We start from the raw sequence: 18,253 nt of genomic DNA, 5'->3' as shown, positions 1-18,253 counted from the left end.
CAAACGATACACGGTCCATACCGATACTAACCTTGAGCATATTTTTATGTTAGGCAATTGACCAAGGGATCTTGTGTCAAATCTCACAACTTATGGGCTTTTCTCCTTAGTCTTTAGATGACCAATATGGAAGTTTTAATTTGTTGGCTGCCCTTTTATAATTCTAATATGAATTTTGCCTACAAGGGCTCTGCTCATTTGGTAGGCCCACTTGCAAATGTTGTCACCAGGTTTGATGGGGGCATCATGAGTTCGAGGATGTCCCTTGCCTGCCACAAGGTCTAAACTAGGTGTACTCTTCTCTCTAGGAGAGGAGAGGTCAAGGGTCTTATCAATCAGAGCCAGAGGCCGGTCAAAGTGCAGTTTGGCTTGCGAAAAAATATAGCCTAATTTTAGTTTTTGGGAAAACATTCTGATTCGATATTAAAATGTTTTTTTATGACTACTGCAAGCAAATATGACGTTTGGCACGGTGTGAAATTAAACCTGACTAAATTCTTGAACAAGACAATTTTAAGTTCATGAACTTGGTCTTGTTTCTATTGACGCCCTTACATACCTTAAGGTACCGTTTGGATGATACCCAAAAACTTGGTTGTAAACCTGGTTGGGTGGCTGTTTGGATGCCACCAAACTAGATTTTGGGCTAACTTGGTTTGGAGTAAAAACTGAGTTTTCAACCCATTTTTGCAAAATAGGTCCCTCTTGTTTTTTCAATCAAGTTTATCGGGGTCCCGTTTCCTCCTTTCTACACCATAGAGCCCCACCACCTCTCAAACTGAATCCGGCCATTTTCGGCCTGAAAATGGACAGACTATTACTACCCCCACCACAGCGACCGGTGGTCAGAAACTGCACCTTTTTGTTTGTAACGTTTTTTGAAAAAATGGTTGGCCAGCCAGTGGCCTGGCCGGCGTTGCCCTCATAGGGAGACACTGGCCGGCTGGCCAGGCCATTTCTTGGCCAGTTTCTGCTCATAAAATGGTAGGATTTTTTTAATTATTTTTTAACAATTTTTTTCAAAAAAGCAGTTGCCTACCATTTTCAGACCAACCACCAGCCGAGAAATGGCTTGACCGGTGACACCTGCTGGTCCATTTCTCGACCAGTGGCTATCCAGAAAATGGTAGGCCAAGATTTTTTTTTTTTTATGAATTGGTTGGCCATTTTTAGGCCAGCCACCGGCTGAGAGATAGCAGGGTCGGTGTCACCCGACGAAGACAACACTGACCCGACCAATTTTCAACTGACGGCTGGTTGGAAAATGGTCTACCTCTTTTTTATTTCACTTTTTTCGACCAAAATTTTGGTTTTCGATCATCCAAATGCTTGGTACCCTAAGTTAACGAAAAACCAGGTTTCTCATATCATCCAAACAAGGCCTAAAAAGGTACGGGTGGGCGGCCCGCTAATGGACTGGGCTGATCGGGTCAGCCCGGTCAACGGCCTGGCCCGTTTATTAACAGGCCTGTTTTTTGCTCAGTTCTTAACGGGCTCAAGTTTGAAGAGAAACCTATAGCTCGGCAAGCTCAAACCCATTTATTTTCGTGGTAAGACACAAAAACTTAATTCTTAATTATTGCAACTAATTAAGTAAATAGTAATAATTAACAATTATGTAATAGTTAAATTTTAAATATTTTATATTATTAAAAAAATAATAAATAACTCAGGCCCATCAGGCCAATCTAGTAGCCTGAGGGCCGGCTTGGGCCCGTCCTACATATGTAACGGCCAGAGTTTCTATCAGGTACCTAACTGGCCCGGGCATAAAATCATGGTTCAAACTCGACCCATGGCAGGCTGAGTCGTCTTGGCTGATCGAGCCACCCAGTCCGTTTGCCCACCCCTACGTAACGGTGTGTATGATTGCCTCACAAATCTGAGGATCACCTTGCTCGAGCTTAGATCCGGCATGTAGCCTAGACTGATCTAACCCTCAGGCAAATGAGAGATCTTATATCTTAAGGGCTTGACATCCCTAAAACCACACAAATCCAAGGTTCTTTGGTCTAAATTGTGGGGGACGAGGGTTTAGATCAAAGATCCAAAGATCCAAGGCTCCAAGATCCTTAATTAGCCAGTGCTTGCCCTGGATTTGAAATCTTGCACCCTAAAGTTTATACAGTACTTAGTGGCCGTTTGGTTTGCGGACAGCCATGGACAAGGACGCCATGACATTCACAAAAACTTTTTTTTTTTTAAATGTGTCTAGGATGTCTTGTCCTCACTTGTTCCAGGGGGAGGGCAAAACCCCCAAGACACCAAAACATGTCCCAAAGGGATGAGCGGGATACAGTGTCTCGTGTGTTAGCACATCCTGTGTTTGCTTGGGTGCATGGGCCCCGCAGGATGGGCATCCCGCGAACATCTTATCCCATGCATTCAAACACCCCCTAGATAGGGGTGTCAACGGGTTGGTTTTGGTTAGGACCAGGTAGAACCAGACTTGGGTCCAATTTTCGGGTATGGTACCAGACCTGTATCTAATCAGGTCCACTATAAGAGAAACCATACCCGAATCCGATAAGAACTACATGAACCAGACCCGCATCAAACCTGGTAAAATAATATTTTTTATCATTTTTACATTAAAAAATTGTGGGTCTTAATCAAAACTCGGGTCCGGTATAAAATTTCACAAACTATACCTGGATCCATGTATTAATCGGTCCTTTGGGTCCAGACCCGGATCTTAATCAGGTCTTATTATTATTTGTCACCCTACCCAAACCCTATAAGGTTTCATCAGGGTCGAGTACGGGTAAACCAATCCTGACCGGTTGACACCCCTACCCACTAGAGGTTCAATATTATGTCATATAAGTTAATTATGACATCTTGACCAAGAGAAGTAGAGGGACCAATCCTGCATATAGTTCTACTTTATGACAGTACAGAGCAGAAACAAACATTTTGTGAGCTGTTCTGCAAACCAATGAATGAATCTGCAAGACTATTGTTTCTCCTTTTCCCTTTTTCAGTTGATGATCCTTACAATATTCCCTAAACTTTTGGGTTAAGCCCATTTCTAGATATAAGTTTTGTTCATGGGCCCATCAATGCTACGTATGAGTTTGTTTGTGGGATCTCCAACAAGGCTATGATCTCAAAGAACATCAATTTTCAACCTATACAATTATTTATTTTTATTTTTATTTTTACTCAGAGAAACTGCCCGCTGACTGTAAAACTCCAAGGGCTTACCCCTCGAGGCTCGACCCGTGAGTCGCCAAGCTTCGGCTTACGCAGAAGGTGATGCTTATAATTAACTTAGACTGCCCGTCAAACGGTCTAGACCTCATCTCACTAAGCGAAACCCCTTGGGTCTAACATACATTTTACTTTTATTACAGTATGTTAAGTTCTTTATCCTAGTGATCTCATATATTCGTCTCAATAGAAGATACCACATTCTGAAGTATTTTGATAAAAGGCACAACTAATTTTACAGCTCTTGAACCATAATAAAGTCATAAGGTTTAACCATGAACTGGGTACAATTCTTTTTTCAAACAAATCACATGAAGGCCATACAGAATTAAACTGCTTAGAAGTTGGGCACAGGACAAAGCCTCCTGATCTCCCCACCACCCCCAGTTGCATGTGTCTTTACGTCCACATTGCTAAGCTTGACCATAGAGCGCGTGAATGCAGAACCGAAATCGTTCCCGGAACGTGCAAAGAATGACACAAGCCCTCGTGTCGAGCGGTCTGCGTATAGTAGTGCATCTGACTCAAGCAAGCCATTGCCAGCCATTATGTTCTTATAGAACATGTTGTCCCACACACCCTTGCTGCCTTTGTCAAGTGCAGCTTTTCCACTAGAAGATTGAGCTGGGCAAATTGATTGCAGCTCCCACAAAGAACTTGTCTCAAGGGATGGATCAGAAGTGCCGGTGGCTCTATAATTGTAGAGACGATAGCTGAAGAACTGGCAATCAGCTTGGCCAATTGTGTGAGCCCCTAAATTAGATTCCAAAGTTCAAATATTAAACAATAATTTCAAAATGTTTGGAAGTAATTAAATGCCCATATTTTGAAGAAGGCTTCTATATATTGGTGAGTATGTCACAAAGATATGGGCACACAAAATAAGTGTCGACATGCAAGTTTTTATTTAAAAAAAAAAAAGACATTGGGACGTATTTTTTAATTTTTTAATAAATAAAAAAATGCCCCAAAGGGGTTTGGCTTAGTGGGATTGGGGCCTAAACTGCTAGGCAGGTGGCCTAGGTTCAAATACCATGGGCGTTACCTCTTGGGCAAGCCAAAGTATGGCGACTCCTTGAGGACCAGAGGTAAAGCCCATGGAGTTTTATGTTGGCAGGAGAATGATTATAAGTATGACAGGAAAAGCCAGCACGGCTAGATCTATGTTCTTGGGAGCAGATTCTCCGTGTAAAAAAAAAAAAAAAATAGTCTAAATATTTTAATATCTAAGAATATATTTCCATTGAAATATTATTTAAAAGTATTAAAATTATTTAAACATATTAAAATAATATCTATTCGTGTCAGCATGCCATAGTGTGTCGGGTCATGGACACGGCCACAATGGTGTGTCCCTGTGACATAGATCGGGAAGCTATCTTCATTGGTGTGTGATTGTCAAAAAACGACTTTTTTGGTATTGTAATATGTAAAAAGTACATTTTATTGAAATATTATCTAAAATTATTAAAAATAGTATCTGTACATGTCAGTATGTCACAGTATGTCTTCTAGCTATGCCAGGGATACGCGGCCAAAATGGCGTGTCCATGTGACAAAGATGGTGAAACTACCTTTATTGGTATGTCATTGTCATTTTAAGAAAAGTTTCAAATCAGACATATTTATGGTTGCCTTTACCGCAATGACGTGAATTTTTGTCATCTCAAATTAATTTTGAACATGAGTAACCTCAGTAATTGACAGGAACATTCCACTTCCACACCAGTTTTTCAGAAAGTAAATATGTACAATTATATTCTATATGGTAAATCTTGGATTTTTACAGCCAGTCAAGCTGTGTACTACTCATAAATGCACATGGGCAGGCACCATAAATGCACCATAGTGAGGGGGAAACTTGGGCTCATGCATCTAATTCCTAAGGGGATTTGGTATGACTACTTGTCCAAATGCATAAAGATGAGATATAAGGGAGTTAATCCACACATGCTATAGAAAGTAGAAAGAGTCACACCTAGGGGTGTCAATGGATAGGGTTTGGTTCAGACTCATGGTGAACTAGACCCAAACCCAACTTGAGATGTGGTACTCGGTTCAAACCCAGGTCTAATTCGACCTACCATAAGAAAAATCATACCCAGATCCTATAAAAGTTACACGAACCAGATCTAGAGCATATTCGGTAAAATAATATTTTTTTTTATCATTTTTACATTGAAAATTTGTGGATCTTAATCGGAACTCTGGTTGGGCTTGGGTCTAGTATGAAATTTCACAAAACAATACCAGTGTCCATATATTAATCGGAACATTCGGATCCAACCTGTACCAATCCTAAAGGGTAAGAGTTTGGTGTTTTTATCATTTTTACATTGAAAAATTGCAGATCTTAATGGGAACTCTGGTTGGGCCTGGGTCTAGTATAAAATTTCACAAACAATACCTGGCTGTATATATTACGGACCCTCTCTTTGGGTCCAACCCGGATTCTAATCGGGCTTTCTTATTTATCACCAAACTCGGACCCTACAGATTTGGTATGGGTTGGGTCTGGGTCAAACCCGACCCATTGACACCCCTAGTCACAACCCACAATCAAAGGCCATGTTTGGGGTTCAACTGAAACTGGGAAAGTTCATTGAACTTGAATCATCTGACATGAAACATTGCCAAGCTCATGAATTATGTGGTGCAATTAATGTGATATGATATTATTACATTGGCCATTATATGAATTAAACCAAGTTAATGAACTCCAACATTGGTTATATGATTGGAAAAGATTACAAAGTTCCAAGATGGAATTTGCCAACTTCAGTCATGTGCTGTTCTAGAATAGGGTGCGTTTGAGAGTTCAATAACCAAGTTCATAATTGCCAAACTAGTATTTCGATCATTTAGAGATTATATGGTGATCCAGTTCAAGCTCTAGTGATGATGAAAATATTTGAATTTATTCATAAAAATAGTCATGTGAAGGGTGGCTACTCCCTGATGGCAAGGGTTAGCCCACAGAGTTTTAGGCTGCCAGGACAGTGATCGTAATTATGGCAGGCAGAGCCAGCACATATAGATCTTTGTTCCTGGAGGCGGTTTCTTCGCATAAATATATAAAAAAAAAAATGAGGACAATTTTGGCATTGAATTTATAGTGAAATCTCAAATATGACTTCTTAAGATTTTATTTAATTACTTTATATTTCTTCTATTAGAAGAATTTACTTTTACTTTTTCTTCTTCTCCTTCGAACCTTGAACTCTCTTTTCAGTAAGATGAACCAATTTGTTGTGGAATGAAAACAACAGCGGTCTAAACATCTATACATTGTAAGGATGAATAAAAAAATGAGTGATATATCAAATAAAAATCAGCATAGTTATGAGCCTCGCAAAACAAGGTTTGGCATATGACCAACAGTGTATATTCTAAGGCAAGATAGTAGCTGTAGTTGATTGAAAAAAAGGTTTATTTTATCTAATAAAAAAAAAATGTTGCCTTTTTGAAAATTTTCAAACCTAAAGTACAATTTTGAGTTATGCCAAAAGGTTAGGTACCATTTTGAAAACTTCCCTCTTATAAATCAAAGTAACATGCCAAAGGGTCGGGTTTAGTTCAAACCCAGGTTGAACCAGACCCAAATCTGATTTAGATTATGGTACTTGGTGGGTTTAATTTTATCCACCATAAGAGAAACCATATCCCAGATCTTATAAAGATTACATGAACCACACCAGATTAAATAATATTTTTTTATCATTTTACATTGAAAAATTGTGGATCTTAATCGAAACTTGGGCCAGGCTCGTGTCTGGTATGAAATTTCACAAACCATACCCGAGTCCGTATATTAATTGGATTCTTCAGGTCCAACCCGAATTCTAATAGGGTCTTCTTATTTATCACCAAACCCTGACCCTATAGGGTTTGGTATGAATCGGTTTGGTTCAAATTAACTCGACCCCTTATAATGCCAACCAATGAGAGAGAGAGAGAGTACCTGCTAGGGCAACCAGATCTTCGGTTGAAAGGCCCTTGACAGCAAACTTGCTTTTAAGGGTAGGAACCGAGTCAGTGGGAGAGGGCAGGTACATGGCGTCTGCAGCCACAGACCTGTATCCATCCAACCTTCCAAGAGGCACATCCCATGATGGCCCATTTGTCTACAAAAGGATATAGACAATACTGATGTTAATTATATTAAAAAAGCACCATATAGATAGGTGTATCCAAAGTTAAAACCAATGTTGTCAGTATCGTTGCAATTCAGCGGATTCATATCCTATATAACTGAGCTAATTTGGCTTATTTTTAAATAAATTTTAAAAATAGTTAAAAACAGTTTTGTAATATTTTAATATTATTTTATTTTTTTGATACGTGTCATTCTCTAAAACGATTTGAAAATCGATTCAGGGAATGCACATCTATTTGAAACATTTCCCACGTTACTGTTTTACGTCTTTGAGCCCGCATCCACCCTTTGATTATATCCCAACAAAAATCCTATTGTTGCGAGTAACGTATCAAGGCCATCTCATGTTCTTATGCTTGATCACTATTTTTTGCTTGATCACGTTTATTGAAAGCAATTAGTAGCATCAAGTCAAATACCTTAATTCTGGTGAACAAGCATATAATGTTTTCACATAAAAAAAAAATTAAATACCCCCAAACGTTTTGGCCTAATTATTCATGTGCACACAACTTTTCGGAGTTTGCGAATGCCCACCAAAGTTTTTAATTAAATTACGCCTAACTTAATTATCTCTAATTAATTCTATTATAAATTTTTAAAATGACCACGTTACCCATACGTTTTACCATATGAGAAGGTTTAGTTTGCATTTTGTTTGGGTTCAGATATTTATCGGGTCAGCTATTGAAGAACCAAACGGACTCAATTGTGCTATTAGTGGGTCGAGTAATTATTGGGTTGATTGATTTATTATAATTTAATTTTTATATAAATTTTCTATAAAATCATCAACAATATGCTTCATGGTGTAGTGGTTAGTGTCATGTTTTTTTTATTAAAGATGTCATTAATGGTTCAAATATCATTGTATAGTTAATAAAATGATAACTTCAAAACATGAATTAGATTAACCCAAGAACAACCCAACTTTAGTTTATGATTGAAGTCATTTGATTAAATAATAAGAAAACTTGGGTGAGAATTTGCAAAACGTTTGGTGTGCGCATGAATTAGGCCAAAACATATTCGGGGCATTTGAAAATTTACCTATGGTTGTGATTTGTGAATAAAAAAGCACAATTTTTTTTTTTTGAAAACTTAGTGTCCAAACTTGGCCCAGCCATGTCATGCTGATGTCAAAACACATGCTTGCTTTGATGATCGAGAAAAACATTTGTGAATATGGCATGATTATGGAAGCAGCGTGCAAGCCCACTTGGGGAGTAGGTGACTTGCCCACATACAGCCTCAATCTCATGAACAACCACTTTTAGGGATTTTCCACTGAGCAAGTAGTTTTACTCAAAAGTACTCACAGGTGAAAAAAAAAATGACATGAAAGAATGAGGTAAAAAAAAATTGGCAATAATATGGATGGGTTTAGTTTGGTTTTAAATTTATGAATAATGGTAAAAAGGAAATATATAAGAGACTTTTCCTTGAAAATCAAGGTGTAGGAATTATGGGATTCAAAATCAAGAATTAGTGTCATGGATATGATAAAATTGGATCCATGGTTGAGTATTTTTCAAAAAGTAAGTTTTCATGTTTTAAATGTTTCTCACGGCAGAACTAGTATTTTTTTCAAATTATTAAAAAAAAGAAGTTTTATTTGTTTTTCAAAGTTTTATTGAAAAAGACGTGTAGGTTCAAAACCCCAATGATATGTTGAATAAAAACTGCTAGAGAGAGAGAGAGAGAGAGTTACTAGAATATGAGAACTAGAAATATGGGTTTTTGCAACACTTTTTGTGCAAATCTAATCATGTGGATGTGCTTGGCATGATGAATTGTTAGGAATCAACCATAGAATCATGTATTTTTTTATGAAAAAATGTGATTTTGAATGCTAGAATAATTATGAAGATTATAAGCCACTGATTTTAAAGCCTTAAAAAATCTCTTTCATGCATCAAAATCAGATGATTCAAGAGTGGGTTCTCATAAAACCAAGCATGTAGATTAATTACGGTTAGATTCAAGAAAAAAGAACAAAAGCATCATTAAAATCGTGGTTCACATATTAGTTCTCATATTTTCAGTTCTCATATTCTAGTAACTCATATACTGCTGGATTTACAAAAAAAAAAATTGGAAATGCCCATATTTCTAGTTCTCACATTACAGTTTTCATATTGCTGGATTTACAAAAAAAAATGGAAATGCCCATATTTCTAGTTCTCATATTATAGTTTTCATATTTCAGTTCTCTCTCTCTCTCTCTCTCTCTCTCTCTCTCTCTCTCTCTCTCTCTCTCTCTCTCTATATATATATATATATATATATATATATATATATATATATATATATATATATATATATATATATATCAGAAGTGTTACACCTTTCGAGCATTGTAACAACATACACAAATAGTTTTAAGACATAATGTGCCCCTCAAAATGGCCATTATATAATTTTCACACTAGGCTTTTTGTCCTTTAACTCTGTTTATTTAGTTGAACATAAACCACTTACCCTTCATGTAAACCCCCAACATATTTTTCCTAATCTATCCACTTTCATGCACCTACCTTCCTACCACCGTAAATATGACCGGAGTTATTCAAACTTGCTAGAATCACAACTTTCAGGCGTTGTTCTGCCCATATCATGGAATTGATGGCCGCTGTTGGAATGTTCTAATACCTATGAAGAAACAACCTTAATATTATGTTACATAAACAAAATGAGCTTCTTTGAATGATTTATTATGCCATAAAATCCTTCCAACTTCAGCCTATCACACCCCATTTGATCTAATGAACTCATAAATTCTCAAAAATAATGGTTAATTGGTTCAGTGAGAGCTCCCTTTCTTTTTAAAAGAAAAACCATTTTGGGGTTTTGCTTTCTTTGCTTCAGAATAAGGAGGGTGGAAAAACGTCGACTACTTTTTTTTTATGATCATCGAAGCAGTTGGGCAATGTCTAAAATGCAATGAGGGTTGACTGCAGATTTGAGAAGAATGAGGGTATTCCATGGATTTTGTTTGGAGGTGAGGAAGGAGAATTTTTAGGGTTCAAGATGATGGTGAATGAGGTTAATTAACTCAAATAGCAGAAGAAGATAAAAGGATAGCAATACAAGAAAAAGAAAGGGCATAGATATACTTGGATATTTTGAAAAATAAAGATATATAAATAATTACTAGGATTTTCGAAGAGAACAAGGACTTTGTACCCGCTAAACATGCCTGAAGTATTTATAATTTCCGGCAAGGCCTACAGTTCTGGCCATTTTTTGGGTGGGTAGGAGATCTGGGCAACTAGTGGATAGATGAAAGACGACATATTAAGAATGGTGCATGATGCTTAAAGAAGGGGTAAAATGGTTATTATAGTTTCATCAATTCAATAACACGTTTTAGTAAAATAACATAAAAACCTAATCTCAAAATTACAAAATGGTCACTTTTAAGACATTATGTCTTAGAATTTTTTTGTGTAGGATATTACAATGGTCGCTTTAAAGACATTATGTCTTAGAATTTTTTTGTGTAGGATATTACAATGCGCGAACAAAACTAACAAGCTAGAAATAGGTGAAAGTCGTATCGACTCAATCTAACCACTTAGATGTGTTCAGCATGGTTTGTTTGTTAAGGTTCAAGCCTTAGATTTTTTTTATATAAAGATGTGATGTTTGAGTTATGAAATTTTGATACATTGTGGGCCGTTGATTTTTGGACCCCTTTAAAAACCTAGTTACTTGTCATAATCACATTATTCAAAATAAATTTCCTACTAAACGAACCATGTTAGTCTGTTGATCTACAAAGAAAATGAAATTTATTTAAGAAAAAAGTGATTTCTACTCATTAGTTTCTTACCTTCATTAGTAATATATAGATAGATATAGAGAGAGAGAGAGAGAGAGAGAGAGAGAGAGAGAGAGAGAGAGAGAGAGAGAGAGAGATTGCTAACCTTGTGGTCCCCAAAACCCTTGGAAGAAACTCCAACCATTTCATTGTTAATTTTTTTATTTTTTTAGCACTTTGACCCTGCATATGTTGGTTTCATAAAAACGGGCACATATATCATGTTTTTCTACCATATATGTCATATTTTTCTAGGGTTCAAAAAATAACAGCTTACAATGTACTAAATTTTCAACCCTCAGAAAATCATATTTTTACGTTGAAAACATATAATATATCCAAGGGCCAATTCTTATTATTTTGATCATACTGCTGTGGGGTCAAAACAATTTTCCCCAATGAGTTTTATTTTGTTTAGAACCTTCGAAGATAGCCAATCTTTTATATATCTAGGCGGAGCTAGGTATCTAAATTAGGGTGAGCACAAATGCATAAAAAAATGGAAAAAAATTTTATGCAAAAAAACATTAGAAAAAACCTAAAATGATTTATTAAAATGCCTTTCTCAGATACCACCTTCTCTCCTAGGAAGAATGACACTGAAACTTTTGAGAGAGAGAGAGAGAGTGTGTGTGTTTTTTCTTACCAGGACAACAGCATCTCTAGCAGCAAGGGCTAGGATATCAGCACAAGAAACAACTCCGGGGCACACTGCTTCCACCCTTGCCTTTGTAGCACCAATAACCTCGAACCCACGTAGCCCAGTGTTGGTTGGTGCTGACATCTCCCTGTTCGAGCCTTCCAGCAACACTGAACCATCACATCCCTACAGCAAACACATGCACACACAACATCTTAACACTCCACTCTTCACATGATCAATCAACAAGGGCTGTATCACCAAACATTGAAAACAAATAACTTGAAGCTTGCTTTAAGTCTAGATAATAATTACTCACTTCATTTGTACAGGGATTTTTTTTTCCTATTTGTAGGCGTTTGTTACACTCTCACCCAGTGTTGTGAGAGGCGTACGCCTCAGTACTTGAAGTGTACGCCTCACAGGCGAGGCACACGCTAAAGGTATTGAGGCGCACACTCAGTACCTGAAGCGTCGGTGCCTCCTCCGATCTGTGGCTAAAATCGAAAACAATTACACAATGAGCAGAGGAGGATATTCGGGCGAGATTTACAGTGGAATTTCTTCTATTTGTGGCCTGAAATTGGATTTACTCGTCGGGAAAAAAGCAAAAGCTTCCAGCGAGTTTAACAGACTGAGTTCTTTCGACCGTTGCCGTAACCTGCACAGAGTCACAGACCCATCGGGAAGCAGAGCTGATACCCTCTGATGAGGTTTCCGGCGAGGGGCGGGGGGACTTCTTCTCTCCGTGACCGAAATTGAGACCTACTCTCTTGATCATGAAGCTTACGCTTCAACGCCTCGAGGCTTACACCTCGCTTCATAACATGTTCAATGCCTCGCTTCGCCTCATCGCATTTAACAACCTTGCTCTCACCAAAGGGAAGCCTGTTTCCTTTGAAAGAGCCACTTTAGAGGGAAAGTGCTTCCCCATAGGGGATGTATGAACCCATTTTGACAGCAAGTTGTTTTTTTAATTTTTTTTTGCATTTATTTTGTGGGTCCTACCACATATTTCTCATGGACATGTTTGTTTCACCCTTTCAAGGAAAGAGACCCGATTTCTTATGAAAGCGAGCCTCTTGTGGTCATTGCTTCATATACACCAAGGTTGCAAAGGTCAACTCTGATCCCTTGATAAGCTGGGCATGGTTAAGTGCCTGAAAGGGTTTGGTGCAGTGGAGGGGACCTTGGCCACTAGGTGGGTGGTCAGGGTTCCATCCCCATGAGCGTCTGCCCCTTGCATTAATGAAAGCATGCAAGGAATAAACCCTTACTCAGCCGAACCTTGTAGACTCCCTGAGGGCAAGGGAGTGTGCCACCATTGGCACAACGACTGTAAGTACAATAGGCTTAGCCAGCACGGCTAGGTCTTTGATCCCAAGGGTGGTTTCCCCATCCTTCATAAAAAAAAGCACAAAAGTTAAGCATGGTTAAGTAAAACTCCAAATCATTCTATACAAAGCAATATACATAGTGATGTGATAATTTCAAATCCTACTCTTAATTTTGGTTCTGGTCGTGTTGCTAAAGCTCTAGCCAAGATTTTTTTTTACTTTTTACTAGAAGAAACTGACCCAGGCACAAAGACCTAGCCGTGCTGGCTCAGCCTGCCATACTTACGATCGCTGTCCTGTCAGCATAAAACTCTGAGGGCATACCCCTCTATCCCAGTGAGTCGCCAAGTTTCGGCTTATGCTGGGGGTGATGCTCATGAGATTTGAACCTAGACTGCCCGTCAAATGGCCTAGGCCCCATCCCACTACGCTAAACCCCTTCGGTCTAGCTCTAGCCAAGACTAAGAAAAGAAGTTCATACATTGACAAAACAGTCATGGAAGTGAAGCCTGAGGAGTGCAGGGGCAAGGGTGCTGTCTGATTCAACAAAGAACTCAATGCTGGATTTGACAATTTCCTCCACACCTGGGCACGAGTCAGAGTAATAGCCATACTTGGTCCCAGCAAACTGTGCATGGACCTGGGCTAAAGAGAGGAGGAAGGGCAAGATGAAGCAAATGAGAGAAGCCATGAATGAAAATGTGTGAAAGGGGAGGTTGTTATAAAACCCCAAGCTTTTCTTGCTTAATATATAGGGACCTGAAAAAGGTGATGAGCACTATGTCCTAGCTAGAACATATAGGAAACCAACTGGACTCCATTTTTGCATAAAAGATATTGAACCTAATATTTCCTAGTGTATAGCCCATGCACGCCTAAGTTGAAAAAAAAAAGGTGCAATTCTATATATACATTCGCTTTTCATATGTATAAGAGAGAGAGAGAGAGAGAGAGAGAGAGAAGACCAGATCAGCAATTTCTAAGGTTTATGAAGTGTATTTCTTTTTTAAAGAAAAGAAAAGTTCTATTAATTAGAAAGATAATAAGAACATGGTGAGTACACTACGAGGTGAGTAATCTCCCCGTTTACATAATTAGAAAAGTAAGGACGAAATTCTAAGCTGTGGTCAGGTGGTATCTATCAGCCTTGGCAAGAAAGGGAAAAAAATGAACTGCATGCATACGCCAATTAGGAAGATGTAAAGGAAGTAAAATGAAGCGAGACTAGGTCACCCTGACAAAAGTTGCAGAGGAATACCTAACTACCTAACGCATATTCGTATAAACATATAAATATCAAAATTTACTGACAATGGAACCTCCATGACAAGCCTTTGCCGTGACCCCATTTTTTTATATATAAATATAAGAAAACCCGGGCCATAATGATGGATGGGTGGATCGTGGAATGACGATCAGACGCACCTTTGCGATTTTGCAAAAAAATCGACCATTAGCACGGTCGCGACTGAAGCTAAATGTCTATTTTACCAAAAACAGTCCATTAACAGTGGACGATTTGCTCATCCACTGATACGGGCTACTCTCTCTCTCTCTATATATATATATATATATTTTGTGTGAGGAAATATATTTACTACAGTTGATTGTAATTATAGTGGCAGTTCCTTTTATTTTGTTATTGTTCTCACGGCTCTTTTGATCAAATCTGACCACATAAACGTGGGTCAAAATAGTAGAGATCAACTTAGATTGTATTGTTGGATATTTCAGGTCTGGGTTCAACCCATAAGGTGACCGAGTTTGACACAGTTAATGGGCTGTTAGTGGAAAGTTAATAGGTGTTAGTAGGGTAGAGGTTACGTGAATGTGGAGAGACAATATTCACCTAACCACCCCCTATCTTCCATTATAAAAGGAAGGGTTGGGTTGTATGATGAGTGCAACTAAAATTCAACACTCTAGCCGTATTGCCCACATTCTTGTAATTTCTATTGGGTTTAGGGTCCTGCTCACCATCGACCTAAGGCCTGGGCTCATCTTGAGTGTCGATAGGCTAAAGAGAACGCTGAGCACCCACACGTCACATCCATGGCATCAGATGGTACATATTTGCATTCCGATCAAAAATTGAATGTGCCCTTTCATTTTTGTTTTGGTTACCCGGATCGGGTATTCCGACCTGGTGTCAAACCCGTTAGACCCATTCTAGGTGGACCGGGTCTGTCGGTATGTCAGGTCGGTCCTAACCGATATATGACCTTTTTTAGAATCGGTTTCTTTCAGTTTTCATCAGTTTCAAGATGTAGAGACCATGCTTTCATGAATTCATGAAAAGATAATGATTTTCTTGTTCAGTTATAGGGTTTTATGCGCTTTTGTTCATGTATTATACCGGTTCATTAGGTCTAAAACCGGTCCAGACCCTTAGATGACTGATTCAGGGTATTTTCAGACCGGTTCCAACTTAAAGACCTCAGGTTTTACCTATGAGTTTTTTTTTTGTTATTTTTCATGCTTTATAAGTGTTTATTGTTAAAAAAGCATGACTTATGCATGTTAATTCATGTATTTTATATTGGTTAAGTTATGCATAATATTTTTTAAGCATGAATTATGACTAAATTTATAACATTTTATCATCAAAAGTAGTTTATACATATAAGTTGAAGCATGAATTAGTATTTTGACGATCTAATGTATATTTTGTTATGAATATACATGCATTAACATGTGTACATGGGTATGCTCCATAATACAAATATGTTTTTGGTAAAAAAAAATGATTAACCAATTCATGCAATCACCAAAGTGATCTGAGTTGTGTTGATTGAGGATTTTTTAGATCATATTAAGATTCGTTATTATGATTATGTGTGACTTTATGAAACAATGATCCTACCCAAAGGTAGGTTATGTTCCAAATTCACATAGGGTGTAATAGTAGATATGTATTCCAACATATGAAGTATGTTTGTACTCAAACGTACAATGTTGAATTGCCTCTGCTTACATGATCTGTTAGTTTCACCAAATGAAGTCAATTTCTTGTGAATTGAAGAGACAAAACAACTATAAGTATTATCGTATCTACTAAAGTGAAATGATAATGGCTCAACTATGCTTGTCTCAGAAAAGGTGAATAATAAAGTGTTTCACTTTTACCTTTTCATCACAAGTCTCGTCTGAGCAATAATAATAAGTCTTTTGTTTTTCATGAGTGTAATTTGATTCATGTTTCATTGCATAGTTGGTGGATTGATTCTGGTAACACGGTATATATTGCCAACTCTTTGCATGCATTTCTGAATAAAAGGAAACCAACAGAGCATGAAAGAAGCATTTTCTCAAAAAATAAGATGTGTTCACATGTCAATAACATTGAAACCTGTAGAATTGTATTGAAATCTGGATTTATTTTGAATTTGGTTCATACATTTTATGTTTTATCCTATAGTCAGAACCTAATTTCAATTTCAAAACTTGAGAAGTTTGGTTTTAGTTTTAAATTTGAAAACTCCAAGCTTGTTATTATAAATTTTTTTATTAATGTAAGTTCGACATATGTGTGTGATGGTTTGTATCGGTTAAAAACCAAATTTTAAATTCAGGAATCCTATTTTGTTGAGAACACATTGATTGACAATAAGCGTGGTCTAAAGGAAAATCAATCCTACTTGCTTTGACATCAAAGGTTAGAAAACATCTCGAAAGTGAGAGTCTAAAGACTTGTGAAATAAAGAATCCTTGGATCCCTTGATTTCAAGGATATAAAGCCATGTGTTGACTACATAAAGGCTAAGCAATCTAACACGTACAAGAAAGATGACAAACACAATAATGAAAAGTTGGATATAGTGCATACAAATGTTTGTGTTTTTCATCATGTTATATGGGTGAAAAGTATTTTGTCACCTTTATAGACGATTGATTACTCACAGTATATATATCCCTACTTATTATTTGAAAAGTTAGAAGTGTTTCAGGTTTTTAAGGACTTCAAAAAAAAAGCAGAGAAATAAACTAGTAAAGTTATTATGGTTGTCAGGTCTGATAGAGGTGGCGAATATTATGGTTGTTTCACTGAGATAGGATAAAAGGAAGGGACATTAGTGCGATTTCTAGAAGAGGAAGACATTGTACCTCAATATACCATGTCTGGCAGTGCTTACCAGAATTATGTAGCGGAAAAAAGAAACCGTACGCTTAAAGAAATGATTTGAGCGATGTTGAATCACTCAAATCTTCTATTGACCTTATGGGGTGAAGCTCTTAAGACACTAGTATATATTTTGAATAAGGTTCTTACGAAGGCTATTCAGAAGGCTCCTTACGAGTTATGGACAAGTAGAAAAAATTCTCTATCATATATGCGCGTATGAAGATGTCCAACTGAAGCTAAATTATATAACCCACATATAAAAGCATTTAATCCTAGAATGACTAGTGAATTTTTTATTGGTTATCCAAAAAGGTCAAATGACTTTAGGTTTTATCGTTCATCTCATACACTACAGATAGTGAAAACAGATAAAACAAAATTTCTTGAAAATGGTTCTATTTGGATAGATGCATCTCAAAATATTGATTTTGAGAAAATGCATGATTCAGGTTTCATACATGCAAAGGAGAAAGACTAAGTTTTTTATGTTATTGTCCCTTTGAATATTATTAGGGAAAGACCAATCAATGAACATCAATTTAAAATAGAGTCAGTTGTTGATGAGGATATACAACAACAAAATAGAGAAGTTTATTTTGAACCACCTGTAGCACCTGTATGGAGGTCTACGAAGATCAGGAAATCATCTTTTCATCTGGACTATGTGGTGTATTTACAAGAGTTCAATAATTTCATAGATATTGATGATGATCTATTCACCTTTGCATAAGCCATTGAAAGTGAAAGATCAACACATTTGATCAATCCATGAAAGAAGAGCTTGACTCTATAGCAAAGAACCAAGTATGAGATCTTGTACCTCAACCTGATGGAGCTAGAACTGTTGGTTGTAAGTGGCTCTATAAGATCAAAACAGACTCTAAAGGTTAAGTGAAGAGGTACAAGGCTAGGATTGTTGCAAAATATTTTGCACAGATAGAGGGCATTGATTATAATGAGA

General features: G+C 37.3%; 1 protein-coding gene across 1 annotated transcript; it reads right to left on the bottom strand.

The window, feature by feature from the left end:
• Positions 1–3,550: 3,550 nt before the first annotated feature.
• On the bottom strand, positions 3,551–13,860 carry LOC149820822 (peroxidase 25-like). The gene is made up of 4 exons (XM_089981856.1): positions 13,651–13,860; positions 11,839–12,018; positions 7,175–7,337; positions 3,551–3,966 (listed from the first exon to the last, which is right to left on the bottom strand). The coding sequence occupies exons 1-4, from the start codon at positions 13,858–13,860 to the stop codon at positions 3,551–3,553; spliced, it is 969 nt and encodes a 322-aa protein (XP_089837982.1).
• Between the last annotated feature and the right edge of the window lie 4,393 nt (positions 13,861–18,253).

Source organism: Nuphar pumila, chromosome 12 (genome assembly GCF_984573655.1).
Source record: "Nuphar pumila chromosome 12, dmNupPumi1.hap1.1, whole genome shotgun sequence".
Taxonomy (NCBI): domain Eukaryota; kingdom Viridiplantae; phylum Streptophyta; class Magnoliopsida; order Nymphaeales; family Nymphaeaceae; genus Nuphar; species Nuphar pumila.
The sequence above is the reverse complement of the archived record's forward strand: the minus strand, read 5'-3'. Positions and strand labels throughout refer to the sequence as shown.